The sequence below is a fragment of the Oncorhynchus mykiss genome, chromosome 13, assembly GCF_013265735.2.
Source record: "Oncorhynchus mykiss isolate Arlee chromosome 13, USDA_OmykA_1.1, whole genome shotgun sequence".
Taxonomy (NCBI): Eukaryota; Metazoa; Chordata; class Actinopteri; order Salmoniformes; family Salmonidae; genus Oncorhynchus; species Oncorhynchus mykiss.
In genome coordinates this window covers 70,227,905-70,249,361 of record NC_048577.1, presented here as the reverse complement: position 1 = coordinate 70,249,361, position 21,457 = coordinate 70,227,905, and the positions used below count along the sequence as shown (strand labels likewise).

The following is a 21,457-nucleotide window of genomic DNA, read 5'->3' as shown; positions in this document are numbered from 1 at the left end:
ACTTTTGACCAGAGTTCTATGGGCCCTGGCACCCTATTCCCTATTTAGTGCACTACTTTTGACCAGAGTTCTATGGGCCCTGGCACCCTATTCCCTATTTAGTGCACTACTTTTGACCAGAGTTCTATGGGCCCTGGCACCCTATTCCCTATTTAGTGCACTACTTTTGACCAGAGTTCTATGGGCCCTGGCACCCTATTTCCTATTTAGTGCACTATTTTTAATGGCCCTGGTCAAAAGTAGTGCACTATATAGGGAATAGGGTGCCATAGGGCCCTGTTCAAAGTAGTGCACTATATAGGGAATAGGGTGCCATAGGGCCCTGTTCAAAGTAGTGCACTATATAGGGAATAGGGTGCCATAGGGCCCTGTTCAAAGTAGTGCACTATATAGGGAATAGGGTGCACCCAACATTGCAACTGTGCAGAAATCTTCTATACTAGTCAACCCCCCCCCCCCCAAAAAAAAAATGCATTTGATATTATTTTGAGTCCTGTCCAGGAAGTGTAGTAAGACAAGCTAGAACGTATGTTCTCCGTGAGGATCCCATTGGCTTACACTAGGTGGAGGCTGTATCACTGAACCAGGTTGTAACTGGATTAGATGAGGGCTGGCTAAAACCAGCCAGTGAATTAGAGCCAACTAGGCTGCTTATTGACAAGCAGTTTGTGTTATTTGGTTTGGGCTGGCTGGCCTTTTGGTATAGCTTCCAGAGTGGCGCAGTGGTCTAAGACACTGCATCTCAGTACAAGAGGCATCACTGCAGTACCTGGTTCAAATCCAGGCTGCATCACATCCGGCTGTGATTGGGAGTCCCATAGGGCGGCGCACAATTGACCCAGTGTCGTCCGGGTTTGGCCGGGGTAGGCCGTCATTGTAAAATAAGAATTTGTTCTTAACTGACTTGCCTAGTTAAATATAGGTTATGTAAACCTATACCTTTCTCCTGAGAAACAAGAATACGTGTTATGGGTCATGAATAAGACTAGGAGTTGTTGGTTTTGTGACAGGTTTACTTGAAAATGGCTGATGTAATATTTGTCTGTGTCAGGATGTTGTCCCAGCCCTAGTGTTGGCTGTCTATCTGCATGTGTTTGGCTTTGGCTAGTGGCAACCAATCAACTCAGCTGGGACACCAACCAACCAATAGAGAGCAGAGAACTCAGCTGGGACACCAACCAACCAACAGAGAGCAGAGAACTCAGCTGGAACACCAACCAACCAATAGAGAGCAGAGAACTCAGCTGGGACACCAACCAACCAATAGAGAGCAGTTAACTCAGCTGGGACACCAACCAACCAATAGAGAGCAGAGAACTCGGCTGGGACACCAACCAACCAATAGAGAGCAGAGAACTCAGCTGGAACACCAACCAACCAATAGAGAGCAGAGAACTCAGCTGGAACACCAACCAACCAATAGAGAGCAGAGAACTCAGCTGGAACACCAACCAACCAATAGAGAGCAGAGAACTCAGCTGGAACACCAACCAACCAACAGAGAGCAGAGAACAGCTGGAACACCAACCAACCAATAGAGAGCAGAGAACTCAGCTGGAACACCAACTAACCAATAGAGAGCAGAGAACTCAGCTGGAACACCAACCAACCAATAGAGAGCAGAGAACTCAGCTGGAACACCAACCAACCAATAGAGAGCAGTTAACTCAGCTGGAAGACCAACCAACCAATAGAGAGCAGAGAACTCAGCTGGAAGACCAACCAACCAATAGAGAGCAGAGAACTCAGCTGGAACACCAGTGTTTACAAACTCCTGACAGAAATTCTAACAGTCATCCATCTCTCTCTCCCCCCAGTCCCTCCACTACTAACATAATGTGTTGTTAAGCGATCTTTAAAACGCTGTTGCAACATTACCTGGCATCGCTCCAACTCCTAGTCTGTAAATCGGTGACTAAACTGTGTTACACAAACTCACACGGTGTGTTCATCTACTTAAAGGACTTGTATAAAGTTGTCCGAGCTCTTCACACCCGGGGAAGCTGACCTGTTGTGCCCCTACTTTTGAGAGTTGGGAATGTGTTTGTGTGCAAGCATTGAGGTTGATGGGTGTTTTGCACTCGAGTTCTGGTCTCTGAGGTTTTACACCAGGTCTGGGATCTGTGTTGGTACATAGCTATGGTGTGTTTCAGCAGGTGTACTGTACATGCCAGTGTTATGCTCTGGGGCTTGGACCTCCAAGTTCTGTGCAGTGGAACAACATGGCCCTGCTCTGTAAAACCTGCCAAGAAAGAGATGAGCTCACAGTCTCTGTTCTCCTGACCAGACCAGAGGTCTATAATCACCACCAGGTGGTTTATCTCCTCCTGACCAGACCAGAGGTCTATAATCACCACCAGGTGGTATATCTCCTCCTGACCAGACCAGAGGTCTATAATCACCACCAGGTGGTATATCTCCTCCTGACCAGAGGTCTATAATCACCACCAGGTGGTTTATCTCCTCCTGACCAGACCAGAGGTCTATAATCACCACCAGGTGGTATATCTCCTCCTGACCAGACCAGAGGTCTATAATCACCACCAGGTGGTTTATCTCCTCCAGACCAGAGGTCTATAATCACCACCAGGTGGTTGAGACCTCTCCCCCTTATAGGTCTGTTCTCCTGACCAGACCAGAGGTCTATAATCACCACCAGGTGGTTTATCTCCTCCTGACCAGACCAGAGGTCTATAATCACCAGGTGGTATATCTCCTCCAGATCAGAGGTCTATAATCACCACCAGGTGGTTTATCTCCTCCTGACCAGACCAGAGGTCTATAATCACCACCAGGTGGTTGAGACCTCTCCCCCTATAGGTCTGTTCTCCTGACCAGACAGGAACGTGTTTCATCCTCTTTCTGTTGTTGTCACGTGCCGTTAGAGGGAGGACAACGTTCTTGTAAACTTAAGGTTTTACTTGTCTTCATGTTGTACATGTTTCAGCTGCATCTGAATATGGACTTCTCTCTCATTGTATTCATATTATCCAATTGAAGAAGTTTAGCAAAGTTACAATCTATCATGCTAATCTTTGACAATTACCTAGTTAAGTAGTTTTTTTTTTTACTTTGAGAAGTGGCCAACATTTACAAAACATCGATGCAGTTTTAGTGTGTTCAATGTTTGGACACGTGATGTTTTTACTAGACTGAAGTTGGGAGTTCCCCCTCCCTCTCCTCACTCTGATAGCATAACATGACATGCTATGGGCTCTGATTACCACCCAGCCCTGTGGATCTCTGTGTTCCTCTACGCATGGATGACATGATTGCAGATAGTCTATCCAGCCAACAGCCCCCCAGCCCTCACCCCTACTGAGTCCCAGAACAGGGAGAGATAAGCAGGGACAGGGAAGAGACTAGGGGGGGTTGGGGGATAAATAAGGGCCAGCTGCCTCCAGGCTATGAAGAGAGAGGAAAGGAAGAGAGGAGTAGAGAGACTGTTGATCTGGCTGGCTGAATAAAGCTCTACTTTCTACCCTTCTTGAAATAAGCAGCTCAGTGTTGAGAAATAAGAGGGGTTTTGTTAACCAGTCAATTGGTGTAACACTCCTGTCCATTTCACACAGTGAAACAAATGTCAAACTGTCATAGCAGCTTCAGTTACCCTCAACACACTCCATCTCCTCCTCTGTCCTTCTCTCCCCTCTCTGTCCTGTCTTTCCAGCTCTCCTCTTCCCTCCTCTCCATTATATTACACCACCACCCCCACAAGCAGGAACCCATTATATTACACCACCACCACCACAGCAGGAACCCATTATATTACACACCACCACCACAGCAGGAACCCATTATATTACACCACCACCACCACCACAGCAGGAACCCATTATATTACACCACCACCACCACCACAGCAGGAACCCATTATATTACACCACCACCCCCACAGCAGGAACCCATTACATTACACCACCACCACCACAGCAGGAACCCATTATATTACACCACCACCACCACAGCAGGAACCCATTATATTACACACCACCATCACAGCAGGAACCCATTATATTACACCACCACCACAGCAGGAACCCATTATATTACACACCACCACCACAGCAGGAACCCATTATATTACACCACCACCACAGCAGGAACCCATTATATTACACACCACCACCACAGCAGGAACCCATTATATTACACACCACCACCACAGCAGGAACCCATTATATTACACACCACCACCACAGCAGGAACCCATTATATTACACACCACCACCACAGCAGGAACCCATTATATTACACACCACCACCACAGCAGGAACCCATTATATTACACACCACCACCACAGCAGGAACCCATTATATTACACCACCACCACAGCAGGAACCCATTATATTACACCACCACCACCACAGCAGGAACCCATTATATTACACACCACCATCACAGCAGGAACCCATTATATTACACCACCACCACAGCAGGAACCCATTATATTACACACCACCACCACAGCAGGAACCCATTATATTACACCACCACAGCAGGAACCCATTATATTACACACCCCCACAGCAGGAACCCATTATATTACACCACCACCTCCACCACAGCAGGAACCCATTATATTACACCACCACCACCACCACAGCAGGAACCCATTATATTACACCACCACCACAGCAGGAACCCATTATATTACACCACCACCACCACCACAGCAGGAACCCATTATATTACACCACCACCACCACCACAGCAGGAACCCATTATATTACACCACCACCACAGCAGGAACCCATTATATTACACCACCACCCCCACAGCAGGAACCCATTATATTACACCACCACCCCCACCACAGCAGGAACCCATTATATTACACCACCACCACAGCAGGAACCCATTATATTACACCACCACCACAGCAGGAACCCATTATATTACACCACCACCACAGCAGGAACCCATTATATTACACCACCACCACAGCAGGAACCCATTATATTACACCACCACCCCCACAGCAGGAACCCATTATATTACACCACCACCACCACCACAGCAGGAACCCATTATATTACACCACCACCCCCACAGCAGGAACCCATTATATTACACCACCACCTCCACCACAGCAGGAACCCATTATATTACACCACCACCACCACCACAGCAGGAACCCATTATATTACACCACCACCACAGCAGGAACCCATTATATTACACCACCACCACCACCACAGCAGGAACCCATTATATTACTCCACCACCACCACCACAGCAGGAACCCATTATATTACACCACCACCACAGCAGGAACCCATTATATTACACCACCACCACAGCAGGAACCCATTATATTACACCACCACCCCCACAGCAGGAACCCATTATATTACACCACCACCCCCACCACAGCAGGAACCCATTATATTACACCACCACCACAGCAGGAACCCATTATATTACACCACCACCACAGCAGGAACCCATTATATTACACCACCACCACAGCAGGAACCCATTATATTACACCACCACCACAGCAGGAACCCATTATATTACACCACCACCCCCACAGCAGGAACCCATTATATTACACCACCACCACCACCACAGCAGGAACCCATTATATTACACCACCACCCCCACAGCAGGAACCCATTACATTACACCACCACCCCCACAGCAGGAACCCATTACATTACACCACCACCACCACAGCAGGAACCCATTATATTACACCACCACCACCACAGCAGGAACCCATTATATTACACACCACCATCACAGCAGGAACCCATTATATTACACCACCACCACAGCAGGAACCCATTATATTACACACCACCACCACAGCAGGAACCCATTATATTACACCACCACCACAGCAGGAACCCATTATATTACACACCACCACCACAGCAGGAACCCATTATATTACACACCACCACCACAGCAGGAACCCATTATATTACACACCACCACCACAGCAGGAACCCATTATATTACACACCACCACCACAGCAGGAACCCATTATATTACACACCACCACCACAGCAGGAACCCATTATATTACACACCACCACCACAGCAGGAACCCATTATATTACACCACCACCACAGCAGGAACCCATTATATTACACCACCACCACCACAGCAGGAACCCATTATATTACACACCACCATCACAGCAGGAACCCATTATATTACACCACCACCACAGCAGGAACCCATTATATTACACACCACCACCACAGCAGGAACCCATTATATTACACCACCACAGCAGGAACCCATTATATTACACACCCCCACAGCAGGAACCCATTATATTACACCACCACCTCCACCACAGCAGGAACCCATTATATTACACCACCACCACCACCACAGCAGGAACCCATTATATTACACCACCACCACAGCAGGAACCCATTATATTACACCACCACCACCACCACAGCAGGAACCCATTATATTACACCACCACCACCACCACAGCAGGAACCCATTATATTACACCACCACCACAGCAGGAACCCATTATATTACACCACCACCCCCACAGCAGGAACCCATTATATTACACCACCACCCCCACCACAGCAGGAACCCATTATATTACACCACCACCACAGCAGGAACCCATTATATTACACCACCACCACAGCAGGAACCCATTATATTACACCACCACCACAGCAGGAACCCATTATATTACACCACCACCACAGCAGGAACCCATTATATTACACCACCACCCCCACAGCAGGAACCCATTATATTACACCACCACCACCACGGCAGGAACCCATTATATTACACACCACCACCACAGCAGGAACCCATTATATTACACCACCACCCCCACAGCAGGAACCCATTATATTACACCACCACCACCACCACAGCAGGAACCCATTATATTACACCACCACCACCACCACAGCAGGAACCCATTATATTACACACCACCACCACCACCACAGCAGGAACCCATTATATTACACCACCACCACCACAGCAGGAACCCATTATATTACACACCACCACCACAGCAGGAACCCATTATATTACACACCACCACCACAGCAGGAACCCATTATATTACACACCACCACCACAGCAGGAACCCATTATATTACACACCACCACCACAGCAGGAACCCATTATATTACACACCACCACCACAGCAGGAACCCATTATATTACACACCACCACCACAGCAGGAACCCATTATATTACACCACCACCACAGCAGGAACCCATTATATTACACCACCACCACCACAGCAGGAACCCATTATATTACACACCACCATCACAGCAGGAACCCATTATATTACACCACCACCACAGCAGGAACCCATTATATTACACACCACCACCACAGCAGGAACCCATTATATTACACCACCACAGCAGGAACCCATTATATTACACACCCCCACAGCAGGAACCCATTATATTACACCACCACCTCCACCACAGCAGGAACCCATTATATTACACCACCACCACCACCACAGCAGGAACCCATTATATTACACCACCACCACAGCAGGAACCCATTATATTACACCACCACCACCACCACAGCAGGAACCCATTATATTACACCACCACCACCACCACAGCAGGAACCCATTATATTACACCACCACCACAGCAGGAACCCATTATATTACACCACCACCCCCACAGCAGGAACCCATTATATTACACCACCACCCCCACCACAGCAGGAACCCATTATATTACACCACCACCACAGCAGGAACCCATTATATTACACCACCACCACAGCAGGAACCCATTATATTACACCACCACCACAGCAGGAACCCATTATATTACACCACCACCACAGCAGGAACCCATTATATTACACCACCACCCCCACAGCAGGAACCCATTATATTACACCACCACCACCACGGCAGGAACCCATTATATTACACACCACCACCACAGCAGGAACCCATTATATTACACCACCACCCCCACAGCAGGAACCCATTATATTACACCACCACCACCACCACAGCAGGAACCCATTATATTACACCACCACCACCACCACAGCAGGAACCCATTATATTACACACCACCACCACCACCACAGCAGGAACCCATTATATTACACCACCACCACCACCACAGCAGGAACCCATTATATTACACCACCACCACAGCAGGAACCCATTATATTTGTACTGTTAATTCTGTTGGTAACCAGTTTATAATAGCAGTAAAGCACCTCGGGGGGGGGGGGGGGGGGGGGGGTGTATATAGCCGTGTCGAGCCTGAGAATAGCCCTTAGCCGTGGTATCTTGGCCACATACCACATCTCCCCGGGCCTTATTGCTTCAATAGGTCAGGTTGTAGCTAGTTGCTAGTTTGATTCCTTAAGGGATGTCTGAGCATGTCTACACACACACCCCTGCAGTATGGGCAGGAGTAGGAGTGGAGCGTTCCCTGCTCAATCTGTCAAGACGTATCACATTCCTGTTAAGATAACCCACACCCTGACCGGCTCCCCTAAAACGTTGTCTCGTGTTCACTTCATGCCTACAGAATCCCTAGCCAAGATAACCCACACCCTGACCGGCTCCCCTAAAACGTTGTCTCACGTTCACTTCATGCCTACAGAATCCCTAGCCAAGATAACCCACACCCTGACCGGCTCCCCTAAAACGTTGTCTCATGTTCACTTCATGCCTACAGAATCCCTAGCCAAGATAACCCACACCGGCTCCCCTAAAACGGAGTCTCACGTTCACTTCATGCCTACAGAATCCCTAGCCAAGATAATCCACACCGGCTCCCCTAAAACGTTGTCTCATGTTCACTTCATGCCTACGGAATCCCTAGCCAAGATAACCCACACCCTGACCGGCTCCCCTAAAACGGTGTCTCACGTTCACTTCATGCCTACAGAATCCCTAGCCAAGATAACCCACACCCTGACCGGCTCCCCTAAAACGTTGTCTCATGTTCACTTCATGCCTACAGAATCCCTAGCCAAGATAACCCACACCCTGACCGTTTTGTGTTTATAGAGCGAGAGCGTCTAACCTCCTAGCCGTTCTTCTTTATGAGTTGGAGCTGAAGGAGAGGTGTTCTTGTTCTGTTGTTGCATGTTTCTGTGTTTCACAAGCGTGGTTGGCCACAGGGAAGGCCTGTTTGTGTAGACAGAGTGAAATCTGTGTAGTTTATTTTCAGGCGTTGTGTTTAGAGAGAGAGAGAGAGAGAGAGAGAGAGAGAGAGAGAGAGAGAGAGAGAGAGAGAGAGAGAGAGAGAGAGAGAGAGAGAGAGAGAGAGAGAGAGAGAGAGAGAGAGAGAGAGAGAGAGAGAGAGAGAGAGAGAGAGAGAGAGAGAGAGAGAGAGAGAGAGAGAGAGAGAGAGAGAGAGAGAGAGAGAGAGAGAGAGAGAGAGAGAGAGAGAGAGAGAGAGAGAGAGAGAGAGAGAGAGAGAGAGAGAGAGAGAGAGAGAGAGAGAGAGAGAGAGAGAGAGAGAGAGAGAGAGAGAGAGAGAGAGAGAGAGAGAGAGAGAGAGAGAGTCTTTTCTTGTTGATGTGAGTTGGAGCCTTGAAGCAGAACAACACGTTTGTTTGGTTGGTGTTCTGTGCTGTTGCACGTTTCTGTGTTTCCCAAACCTCAACTTGCTAGTTGGCCTGTTCATATGTTCACACTACATAGACTGAATGCTCTGGATCTGAAAAGAGCGGCCCCAGCGGTCATTGAGTTTGTTGTCCAGGCGTGTTTCTGAGGCGCGGGAGAGAGAGGCCTGTTGCTCTGCAGCCAGAGCGTGAACCTCGCTGGCCTCGTCTGACGTGAAGAGGGGAGAGCTGAACGTCTAGACTTGCACCGTCACAACCATTATGCTAATGTGCTGTGAACCGAGAGAGAGTCCTTTCCTTTTTGATAGCGATGCTAAAGGCAGTGTTGTCTGTGTGTGTTTATAGTTTTGTGCGTAGCTTCAGAGCGTGTGTGTGAGTGTGAGCATAGCCTGAGGGCAGCAGAGTGTGACAAGATTTTCTGTGTCCTGTCCCTCCCCTGAACAATAGAGAAGCTCCATTTAGATGGAAATGGGCTGGTGGTATGTCCAATGGAGCATTGAGACAGCATGATGGATACCCACAAACCCCTGCAGCCCTCCCCACTGATGTGTGTGTTATGAAGGGGGTAGTGGTTAATGTAGGGTACATTTTAGTAGGTCTATGTTATGTAGTGGGAATAGTTTGTCATTGTTGAGTTGTACACGTTTCAATCAGTCGATACAGGCCCCTCCTATGCAAACGATTCTAAATATGGCTGCCTGGAATAGGAATCACTGGTTCCTTCAATACAAACGATTCTAAATATGGCTGCCTGGAATAGGAATCACTGGTTCCTTCAATACAAACGATTCTAAATATGTCTGCATGGAATGGGAATCACTGGTTCCTTCAATACAAACGATTCTAAATATGTCTGCCTGGAATGGGAATCACTGGTTCCTTCAATACAAACGATTCTAAATATGTCTGCATGGAATGGAAATCACTGGTTCTTTCAATGCAAACGATTCTAAATATGGCTGCCTGGAATGGGAATCACTGGTTCCTTTAATACAAACGATTCTAAATATGTCTGCCTGGAATAGGAATCACTGGTTCCTTCAAAACAAACGATTCTAAATATGTCTGCCTGGAATAGGAATCACTGGTTCCTTCAATACAAACGATTCTAAATATGTCTGCATGGAATAGGAATCACTGGTTCCTTCAAAACAAACGATTCTAAATATGGCTGCCTGGAATAGGAATCACTGGTTCCTCCAAAACAAACGATTCTAAATATGTCTGCATGGAATAGGAATCACTTGTTCCTTCAATACAAACGATTCTAAATATGTCTGCATGGAATAGGAATCACTGGTTCCTTCAAAACAAACGATTCTAAATATGGCTGCCTGGAATAGGAATCACTGGTTCCTCCAAAACAAACGATTCTAAATATGGCTGCCTGGAATAGGAATCACTGGTTCCTTCAAAACAAACAATTCTAAATATGTCTGCATGGAATGGGAATCACTGGTTCCTTCAAAACAAACGATTCTAAATATGTCTGCATGGAATAGGAATCACTGGTTCCTTCAATACAAACGATTCTAAATATGTCTGCATGGAATAGGAATCACTGGTTCCTCCAGTTGGTGAGGTCTACAGAATTAACTGCATTTTGCTTCAATATTTTCCCCTAACTGAATGCGTGCAAAAAGACTGAGGGATCACATTGACAGCTTTACTATCAGGGTTACTAACTAACCTATACTATCAGGGTTACTAACTAACCCACATTGACAGCTATACTACCAGGGTTACTAACTAACCCACATTGACAGCTATACTATCAGGGTTACTAACTAACCCACATTGACAGATTTACTCTCAGGGTTACTAACTAACCTATACTATCAGGGTTACTAACTAACCCACATTGACAGCTATACTATCAGGGTTACTAACTAACCCACATTGACAGCTATACTATCAGGGTTACTAACTAACCCACATTGACAGCTATACTATCAGGGTTACTAACTAACCCACATTGACAGCTATACTATCAGGGTTACTAACTAACCCACATTGACAGCTATACTACCAGGGTTACTAACTAACCCACATTGACAGCTATACTACCAGGGTTACTAACTAAGCCACATTGACAGCTATACTATCAGGGTTACTAACTAACCCACATTGACAGCTATACTATCAGGGTTACTAACTAACCCACATTGACAGCTATACTATCAGGGTTGCTAACTAACCCACATTGACTATTAACCCTTCATGTCCTTACTATCAGGGTTGCTAACTAACCCACATTGACCATTTAACCCTTCATGTCTATACTAGCAGGGTTACTAATCAATCATGTTTATTTACTGGATGAGGAGTGATTTAAGGGTTACACACACACACACACAGGAATCGATGATGGGCAGCGAGCCAGTGACTTTGGCTCTATACAAAGCCATTTAGACACACTACACATCGGTCTGTAGGACACACACGCTACACATCTGTCTGTAGGACACACACGCTACACATCTGTCTGTAGGACACACACACACGCTACACATCTGTCTGTAGGACACACACACACGCTACACATCTGCCTGTAGGACACACACCACACACGCTACACACCACACGCGCTACACATCTGCCTGTAGGACACACACCACACGCGCTACACATCTGCCTGTAGGACACACACCACACGCGCTACACATCTGCCTGTAGGACACACACCACACGCGCTACACATCTGCCTGTAGGACACACACCACACGCGCTACACATCTGCCTGTAGGACACACGCGCGCTACACATCTGCCTGTAGGACACACACACACGCGCTACACATCTGCCTGTAGGACACACACCACACGCGCTACACATCTGCCTGTAGGACACACACACACGCGCTACACATCTGCCTGTAGGACACACACACACGCGCTACACATCTGCCTGTAGGACACACACAATCTGTCCATGAACCATAGGTAAATGCATTAGTGAGGTGAAGGGAGGGAAGTGAAAGTTTTGGTTAGTTACATAACATGTATAGAGTCTGTTACACACCTACCAGAGGAACTAGTCCCATTTACACAGGCTGTACCAGGATCCTGATCTGTCTATAACATTACACAGGCCGTACCAGGAGGATCCTGATCTGTCTATAACATTACACAGGCCGTACCAGGAGAATACTGACCTGTCCCTGAGATAACACAACTTGTTTTGGAGCTGGGCCTCTCTCTGCACTTGTGTTCAGAAAATGACAAAGGATTGATTTCCTTATAATGCTGATGCACTTGTACATCAATATTTGAGTCAATTAGAAGACACACTTTTCCAATTCATTCAACTTCTGTTTAGTATGAAGAAACAGTCCCCTAGTAATATGATGGGAGAAGTGAAGCCCTCTGTTTATAATTGAATCAGGAAAATCATCTGAATTATTGACACAAGTGAGTCTTGGCCAACCACAGTATTCGTGCATGGCCTCCAGTGGGATTGGACCAGGGCTGAGGAAGAGACCTCGAGTGGGATTGGACCAGGGGAGGGGCCTCCAGTGGGATTGGACCAGGGGAGGGGCCTCCAGTGGGATTGGACCAGGGGAGGGGCCTCCAGTGGGATTGGACCAGGGGAGGGGCCTCCAGTGGGATTGGACCAGGGGAGGGGCCTCCAGTGGGATTGGACCAGGGGAGGGGCCTCCAGTGGGATTGGACCAGGGGAGGGACCTCCAGTGGGATTGGACCAGGGGAGGAGCCTCCAATGGGATTGGACCAGGGGAGGGGCCTCCAGTGGGATTGGATCAGGGGAGGGGCCTCCAGTGGGATTGGACCAGGGGAGGGACCTCCAGTGGGATTGGACCAGGGGAGGAGCCTCCAATGGGATTGGACCAGGGGAGGGACCTCCAGTGGGATTGGATCAGGGGAGGGGCCTCCAGTGGGATTGGACCATGGGGAGGTGGAAGGGACCTCCAGTGGGATTGAAATACCCCCTCCCTCCCCACATCCTTATATTGATCTTGGGGTGGGGGATACACCAGGGTCATGTTCATTAGGACACACCACTGTATAGCTGCTTAGATAGTAACTCTCCATTTCTGACCCTTTATCTTTAGTTTGGTGCTTACTGAACGAGACCCACGGATGTTGTTGATGAATGGGTCGACAACAGAGATTTTTGTTGGATGCTTGAGAGATGGTGGTGTTCACCAATCTGTCCATGAACAGTAGGAAGGATGACAGATGGTGTTGTTACCAATCTGTCCATGAACAGTAGGAAGGATGAGTGCTGAGAAGCAGTGTTTATTATATTGCAACGTTGGTTATTTAGGGAATGCTGTCGTAACAAGTTGGTGACGATGAATACTGGGGGATCCCACTCTCCTACAGCCATGCCAGAAGACGGGGGTGAGGAGGAGGGACAGCGTTTATAGAGAGACTAGGGAAAGGGGGTGGGGGGGGAGACGGTGAACGGGAGGGATGGAGAGACTGTAAAAGAGAGTAGGTGGTAGAGTTGGTGCTCATGACTCAGACAGCCAATCATAGACAGGATGTGTTTTCAGCAGGAACTGAGATGGTTTAATCACGGACAGGATGTGTTTTCAGCAGGAACTGAGATGGTTTCATCAGACAGGATGTGTTTTCAGCAGGAACTGAGATGGTTTAATCAGACAGGATGTGTTTTCAGCAGGAACTGAGATGGTTTAATCAGACAGGATGTGTTTTCAGCAGGAACTGAGATGGTTTAATCAGACAGGATGTGTTTTCAGCAGGAACTGAGATGGTTTAATCAGACAGGATGTGTGTTCAGCAGGAACTGAGATGGTTTAATCAGACAGGATGTGTTTTCAGCAGGAACTGAGATGGTTTAATCACGGACAGGATGTGTTTTCAACAGGAACTGAGATGGTTTCATCAGACAGGATGTGTTTTCAACAGGAACTGAGATGGTTTAATCAGACAGGATGTGTTTTCAGCAGGAACTGAGATGGTTTAATCAGACAGGATGTGTGTTCAGCAGGAACTGAGATGGTTTAATCAGACAGGATGTGTTTTCAACAGGAACTGAGATGGTTTAATCAGACAGGATGTGTTTTCAGCAGGAACTGAGATGGTTTAATCACGGACAGGATGTGTTTTCAACAGGAACTGAGATGGTTTCATCAGACAGGATGTGTTTTCAACAGGAACTGAGATGGTTTAATCAGACAGGATGTGTTTTCAGCAGGAACTGAGATGGTTTAATCAGACAGGATGTGTTTTCAGCAGGAACTGAGATGGTTTCATCAGACAGAATGTGTTTTCAACAGGAACTGAGATGGTTTAATCAGACAGGATGTGTTTTCAGCAGGAACTGAGATGGTTTAATCACGGACAGGATGTGTTTTCAACAGGAACTGAGATGGTTTAATCAGACAGGATGTGTTTTCAGCAGGAACTGAGATGGTTTAATCACGGACAGGATGTGTTTTCAGCAGGAACTGAGATGGTTTAATCAGACAGGATGTGTTTTCAGCAGGAACTGAGATGGTTTAATCAGACAGGATGTGTTTCTGTAGGGCCGTGTTTGATTGACACTGGGATGACTTGGGCTACTCATACATTTACTGATGAGTAAAGCTGATTGAGGCATTTTGTTTTCTAATGAAGTGGATTAGAATGTGATGATGCTGTCGGGCTGGGTGATTTATCAAATTAATTAAAATTACTGTTTTTGCGTGATGTTCACCATACTTGTATCGCAAAATCTTTTTTTTTTTTTGTATTTTTGGTTTTTATGAGTGTTTGTCCACTTGTTCTCATGTCTTCTTGGTCTCGTTCGCTCCTTCTCGGCTGTGAACCTTCCCATTTCCACCAGAGATCTCGATATAATGGCGAGAGGCTCATGTCTTCTTGGTCTCGTTCGCTCCTTCTCGGCTGTGAACCTTCCCATTTCCACCAGAGATCTCGATATAATGGCGAGAGGCTCATGTCTTCTTGGTCTCGTTCGCTCCTTCTCTGCTGTGAACCTTCCCATTTCCACCAGAGATCTCGATATAATGGCGAGAGGATCATGTCTTCTTGGTCTCGTTCGCTCCTTCTCGGCTGTGAACCTTCCCATTTCCACCAGAGATCTCGATATAATGGCGAGAGGCTCATGTCTTCTTGGTCTCGTTCGCTCCTTCTCGGCTGTGAACCTTCCCATTTCCACCAGAGATCTCGATATAATGGCGAGAGGATCATGTCTTCTTGGTCTCGTTCGCTCCTTCTCGGCTGTGAACCTTCCCATTTCCACCAGAGATCTCGATATAATGGCGAGAGGCTCAAGTCTCCGCCCTAACAATGGGAGTCGTTGTCCCAAAGGCGGAAAGGCAGGCGACAAGCTGAGTTCCAAAATAAGCGCGTAGAAACGCATTGGGCTTATTTTTGGACAGATTTTGGCGAGAGTGAAACGTCTTGCTTCTCCTCTTTCTCTATAGTTTACATACACACCCTAAGCCCCTCCCCCTGTCACTCACAAAAACTAAATTAACATTTCAAGCCAATCCCCTGTTTATGTCTCAACTCCTCAGATTGAGAGCAGAGCAGACACTACTGCCACAGGAGTATCAATGAACATTGATTGTGGAAAAGGAATGCCCAATTAGTCTCATGTGCATTACAGTATCGCATATCGCCAGCAGCATTTTAGTCAAATAAAGACCGGTATACTGGCTGTTAAGTCTGTGTTTTATAAAAAAAACACTTATACAAGGAATTGTCAACTCATTCTGATAAATCAGGTAGGACACTTGATTTCAACACCTGAACAAAATGGACAGGATAGCATGCTGCTCAAACAGCTGGAGATGTACAGAAGGGTGTGTTCATCACAATCTGTTCTACCTGGTTAGCTAGCAGATAGATCCAAGTTGGCTAAGTGAGCCTATGATCCTATATGTGTAATTCGGCTACAACATGTGATGTGTGGTGGAGTTGTAGTGCAATACTTGTTTGGTAACAAATCCAGTTTCTTAAGGAATCCTGCAAGCTTTCTTTATTAAGATAGTCAATGAAGAAGTTGACCAATTCTGAGTGTTAACATGTCATCTGTTTGTATTTCTCTCTAGGTACTGATATCTCCGTAGGAGAGGAGGTGGCCATCAAGCTTTCTTAAAGATAGTCAATAAAGAAGTTGACCAATTCTGAGTGTTAATATGTCATCTGTTTGTATTTCTCTCTAGGTACTGATATCTCGGTAGGAGAGGAGGTGGCCATCAAGCTAGAGTGTGTGAAGACCAAGCACCCGCAGCTCCACATCGAGAGCAAGATCTACAAGATGATGCAGGGAGGAGGTACGACGCTACACCATTTATCTGTCCCACTGGCCTAGTGGTCATCCTACCAGCTCTCATCTAGATCACTGTAACTGGCCTAGTGGTCATCCTACCAGCTCTCATCTAGATCACTGTAACTGGCCTAGTGGTCATCCTACCAGCTCTCATCTAGATCACTGTAACTGGCCTAGTGGTCATCCTACCAGCTCTCATCTAGATCACTGTAACTGGCCTAGTGGTCATCCTACCAGCTCTCATCTAGATCACTGTAACTGGCCTAGTGGTCATCCTACCAGCTCTCATCTAGATCACTGTAACTGGCCTAGTGGTCATCCTACCAGCTCTCATCTAGATCACTGTAACTGGCCTAGTGGTCATCCTACCAGCTCTCATCAAGATCACTGTTACTGGCCTAGTGGTCATCCTACCAGCTCTCATCTAGATCACTGTAACTGGCCTAGTGGTCATCCTACCAGCTCTTATCTAGATCACTAACTGGCCTAGTGGTCATCCTACCAGCTCTTATCTAGATCACTCATGTAACTGGCCTAGTGGTCATCCTACCAGCTCCTATCTAGATCACTCATGTAACTGGCCTAGTGGTCATCCTACCAGCTCTTATCTAGATCACTGTAACTGGCCTCACTAACTGTCCTAGTGGTCATCCTACCAGCTCTTATCTACATCACTGTAACTGGCCTAGTGGTCATCCTACCAGCTCTCATCAAGATCACTGTAACTGGCCTAGTGGTCATCCTACCAGCACTCATCTAGATCACTGTAACTGGCCTAGTGGTCATCCTACCAGCACTCATCTAGATCACTGTAACTGGCCTAGTGGTCATCCTACCAGCTCTCATCTAGATCACTGTAACTGGCCTAGTGGTCATCCTACCAGCTCTCATCTAGATCACTGTAACTGGCCTAGTGGTCATCCTACCAGCTCTCATCTAGATCACTGTAACTGGCCTAGTGGTCATCCTACCAGCACTCATCTAGATCACTGTAACTGGCCTCACTAACTGTCCTAGTGGTCATCCTACCAGCTCTTATCTATATCACTGTAACCGGCCTGGTGGTCACCTACCAGCTCTCATCGAGATCACTGTAACTGGCCTAGTGGTCATCCTACCAGCTCTCATCTAGATCACTGTAACTGGCCTAGTGGTCATCCTACCAGCTCTCATCTACATCACTGTAACTGTCCTAGTGGTCATCCTACCAGCTCTCATCTACATCACTGTAACTGGCCTAGTGGTCATCCTACCAGCTCTCATCAAGATCACTGTAACTGGCCTAGTGGTCATCCTACCAGCACTCATCTAGATCACTGTAACTGGCCTAGTGGTCATCCTACCAGCACTCATCTAGATCACTGTAACTGGCCTCACTAACTGTCCTAGTGGTCATCCTACCAGCTCTTATCTAGATCACTGTAACTGGCCTAGTGGTCATCCTACCAGCTCTCATCTAGATCACTGTAACTGGCCTAGTGGTCATCCTACCAGCTCTCATCTAGATCACTGTAACTGGCCTAGTGGTCATCCTACCAGCTCTCATCTAGATCACTGTAACTGGCCTAGTGGTCATCCTACCAGCTCTCATCTAGATCACTGTAACTGGCCTAGTGGTCATCCTACCAGCTCTCATCTAGATCACTGTAACTGGCCTAGTGGTCATCCTACCAGCTCTCATCTAGATCACTGTAACTGGCCTAGTGGTCATCCTACCAGCTCTCATCTAGATCACTGTAACTGGCCTAGTGGTCATCCTACCAGCTCTTATCTAGATCACTCATGTAACTGGCCTAGTGGTCATCCTACCAGCTCTTATCTAGATCACTCATGTAACTGGCCTAGTGGTCATCCTACCAGCTCTTATCTAGATCACTCATGTAACTGGCCTAGTGGTCATCCTACCAGCTCTCATCTACATCACTGTAACTGGCCTAGTGGTCATCCTACCAGCTCTCATCTACATCACTGTAACTGGCCTAGTGGTCATCCTACCAGCTCTCATCTAGATCACTGTAACTGGCCTAGTGGTCATCCTACCAGCTCTCATCTAGATCACTGTAACTGGCCTAGTGGTCATCCTACCAGCTCTCATCTAGATCACTGTAACTGGCCTAGTGGTCATCCTACCAGCTCTCATCTAGATCACTGTAACTGGCCTAGTGGTCATCCTACCAGCTCTCATCTAGATCACTGTAACTGGCCTAGTGGTCATCCTACCAGCTCTCATCTAGATCACTGTAACTGGCCTAGTGGTCATCCTACCAGCTCTCATCTAGATCACTGTAACTGGCCTAGTGGTCATCCTACCAGCTCTCATCTAGATCACTGTAACTGGCCTAGTGGTCATCCTACCAGCTCTTATCTAGATCACTCATGTAACTGGCCTAGTGGTCATCCTACCAGCTCTTATCTAGATCACTCATGTAACTGGCCTAGTGGTCATCCTACCAGCTCTCATCTACATCACTGTAACTGGCCTAGTGGTCATCCTACCAGCTCTCATCTAGATCACTGTAACTGGCCTAGTGGTCATCCTACCAGCTCTCATCTAGATCACTGTACCTGGCCCAGTGGTCATCCTACCAGCTCTCATCTAGATCACTGTAACTGGCCTAGTGGTCATCCTACCAGCTCTCATCTAGATCACTGTAACTGGCCTAGTGGTCATCCTACCAGCTCTCATCTAGATCACTGTAACTGGCCTAGTGGTCATCCTACCAGCTCTCATCTAGATCACTGTACCTGGCCCAGTGGTCATCCTACCAGCTCTCATCTAGATCACTTTAACTGGCCTAGTGGTCATCCTACCAGCTCTGATCTAGATCACTGTAACTGGCCTAGTGGTCATCCTACCAGCTCTCATCTAGATCACTGTAACTGGCCTAGTGGTCATCCTACCAGCTCTCATCTAGATCACTGTACCTGGCCTAGTGGTCATCCTACCAGCTCTCATCTAGATCACTGTAACTGGCCTAGTGGTCATCCTACCAGCTCTGATCTACTCAAAGTAGGTGGACACCCCTTCAAATGAGTGGATTTGGCTATTTCAGGCACACATGTTGACAGGTATAGAAAATCGAGCACACAATGGCCCGTACTGAACAGCTCAGTGACTTTCAACGTGGCACCGCCATACGATGCCACCTTTCCAACAAGTCAGTTTGTCAAATTTCTGCCCTGCTAGAGCTGCCCCGGTCAACTGTTAGTGCTGTTATTGTGAAGTGGAAATGTCTAGGAGCATCAACGGCTCAGCCGCAAAGTGGTAGGCCACACAAGCTCACAGAACAGGACCGCAGAGTGCTGAAGCGCGTAGCTCTTAAGAATCGTCAGTCCTCGGTTGCAACACTCACTACCGAGTTCCAAACTGCCTTCTGGAAGCAACATCAGCACAATAACTGTTCGTCGGGGAGCTTCATGAAATGGGTTTCCATGGCCGAGCAGCCGCACACAAGCCTAAGATCACCATGTGCAGTGTTAAGCGTCGGCCTGGAGTGGTTGGAAGCTCGCCACCATTGGACTCTGCGGCAGTGAATGCTTTCCTTGGAGTGATGAATCACGCTGCACCATCTGGCAGTCCGGCGGACGAATCTGGGTTTGGAGGATGCCAGGAGAAAGCTACCCGACATTGGACTGGGGGCTGTTTTTCATCGTTCGGACTCGGTCCCTTAGTTCCAGTGAAGGCACATCTTAACGATACAGCATACAATGACATTCTAGATGATTCTGTGCTTGCAACTTTGTGGCAACCGTCTGGGGAAAGCCCTTTCCTGTTCCGGTATGACAATGCCTCCGGGCACAAAGCCAGGTCCATACAGAAATGGTTTGCCGAGATCGATGTGGAAGAACTTGACAGAGCCCTGACCTCAACCCAATCAAACACCTTTTGGAATGAATTGAAACGCCGACTTCGAGCCAAGCCTAATCGCCCAACATCAGTGCCCGACCTCACTAATGCTCTTGTGGCTGAATGGAAACAAGCCCCTGCAGCAATGTTCCAACATCTAGTGGAAAGCCTTCCCAGAAGAGTGGAGGCTGTTATAGCAGCAATGTTCCAACATCTAGTGGAAAGCCTTCCCAGAAGACTGGAGGCTGTTCTAGCAGCAAAAGAGGGGGACCAACTCCATATTAAGGCCTGTGATTTTGGAATGAGATGTTTGACACTTTTGGTCATGTAGTGTATAGCCCTGTAGCTGGTGACTCTTATCCTGTATCAGACTTGTAGCTGCCCTGCATTGTGTTGCACTGTGCTGGGTCCATACCAGAACACACCAACCTTTTAATGTACTGCTGCTAATCTAACTACATTCACTCATCTCAACACATCCCTCTTATATACAGTCCTCTCACCCCTCCTTACCCCAAAACACTCCCCTAACTTAAATAATAACCCACCTCCCCTCCATTCACTCCAGTTCTCTGACCCCGTCTGCCAGATGGCTCTAGTCCAGGCCTGACCTATTGATCCTGGTGTAGATGGAGAGTGTGCTGTAATTAGCTGAGGTGAAAAAGTCGACGGCTCGCTCCCATCAAACAGCCTGTAGTGGGCTATCAGAAATACTTCAAAATAGAAAGGAAACCCTGTACTCACTGGAATACTGTAGTA

General features: G+C 47.3%; 1 protein-coding gene across 1 annotated transcript in view; it reads left to right on the top strand.

The window, feature by feature from the left end:
- LOC110485314 (casein kinase I) overlaps window positions 1–21,457 on the top strand; it is an 80,473-nt gene that overhangs the window by 6,629 nt on the left and 52,387 nt on the right. Inside the window, exon 2 of the mRNA XM_036942050.1 lies at window positions 16,745–16,855. Coding sequence (XP_036797945.1) covers window positions 16,745–16,855 — 111 coding nt within the window. The remainder of the gene's footprint in view (window positions 1–16,744; window positions 16,856–21,457) is intronic.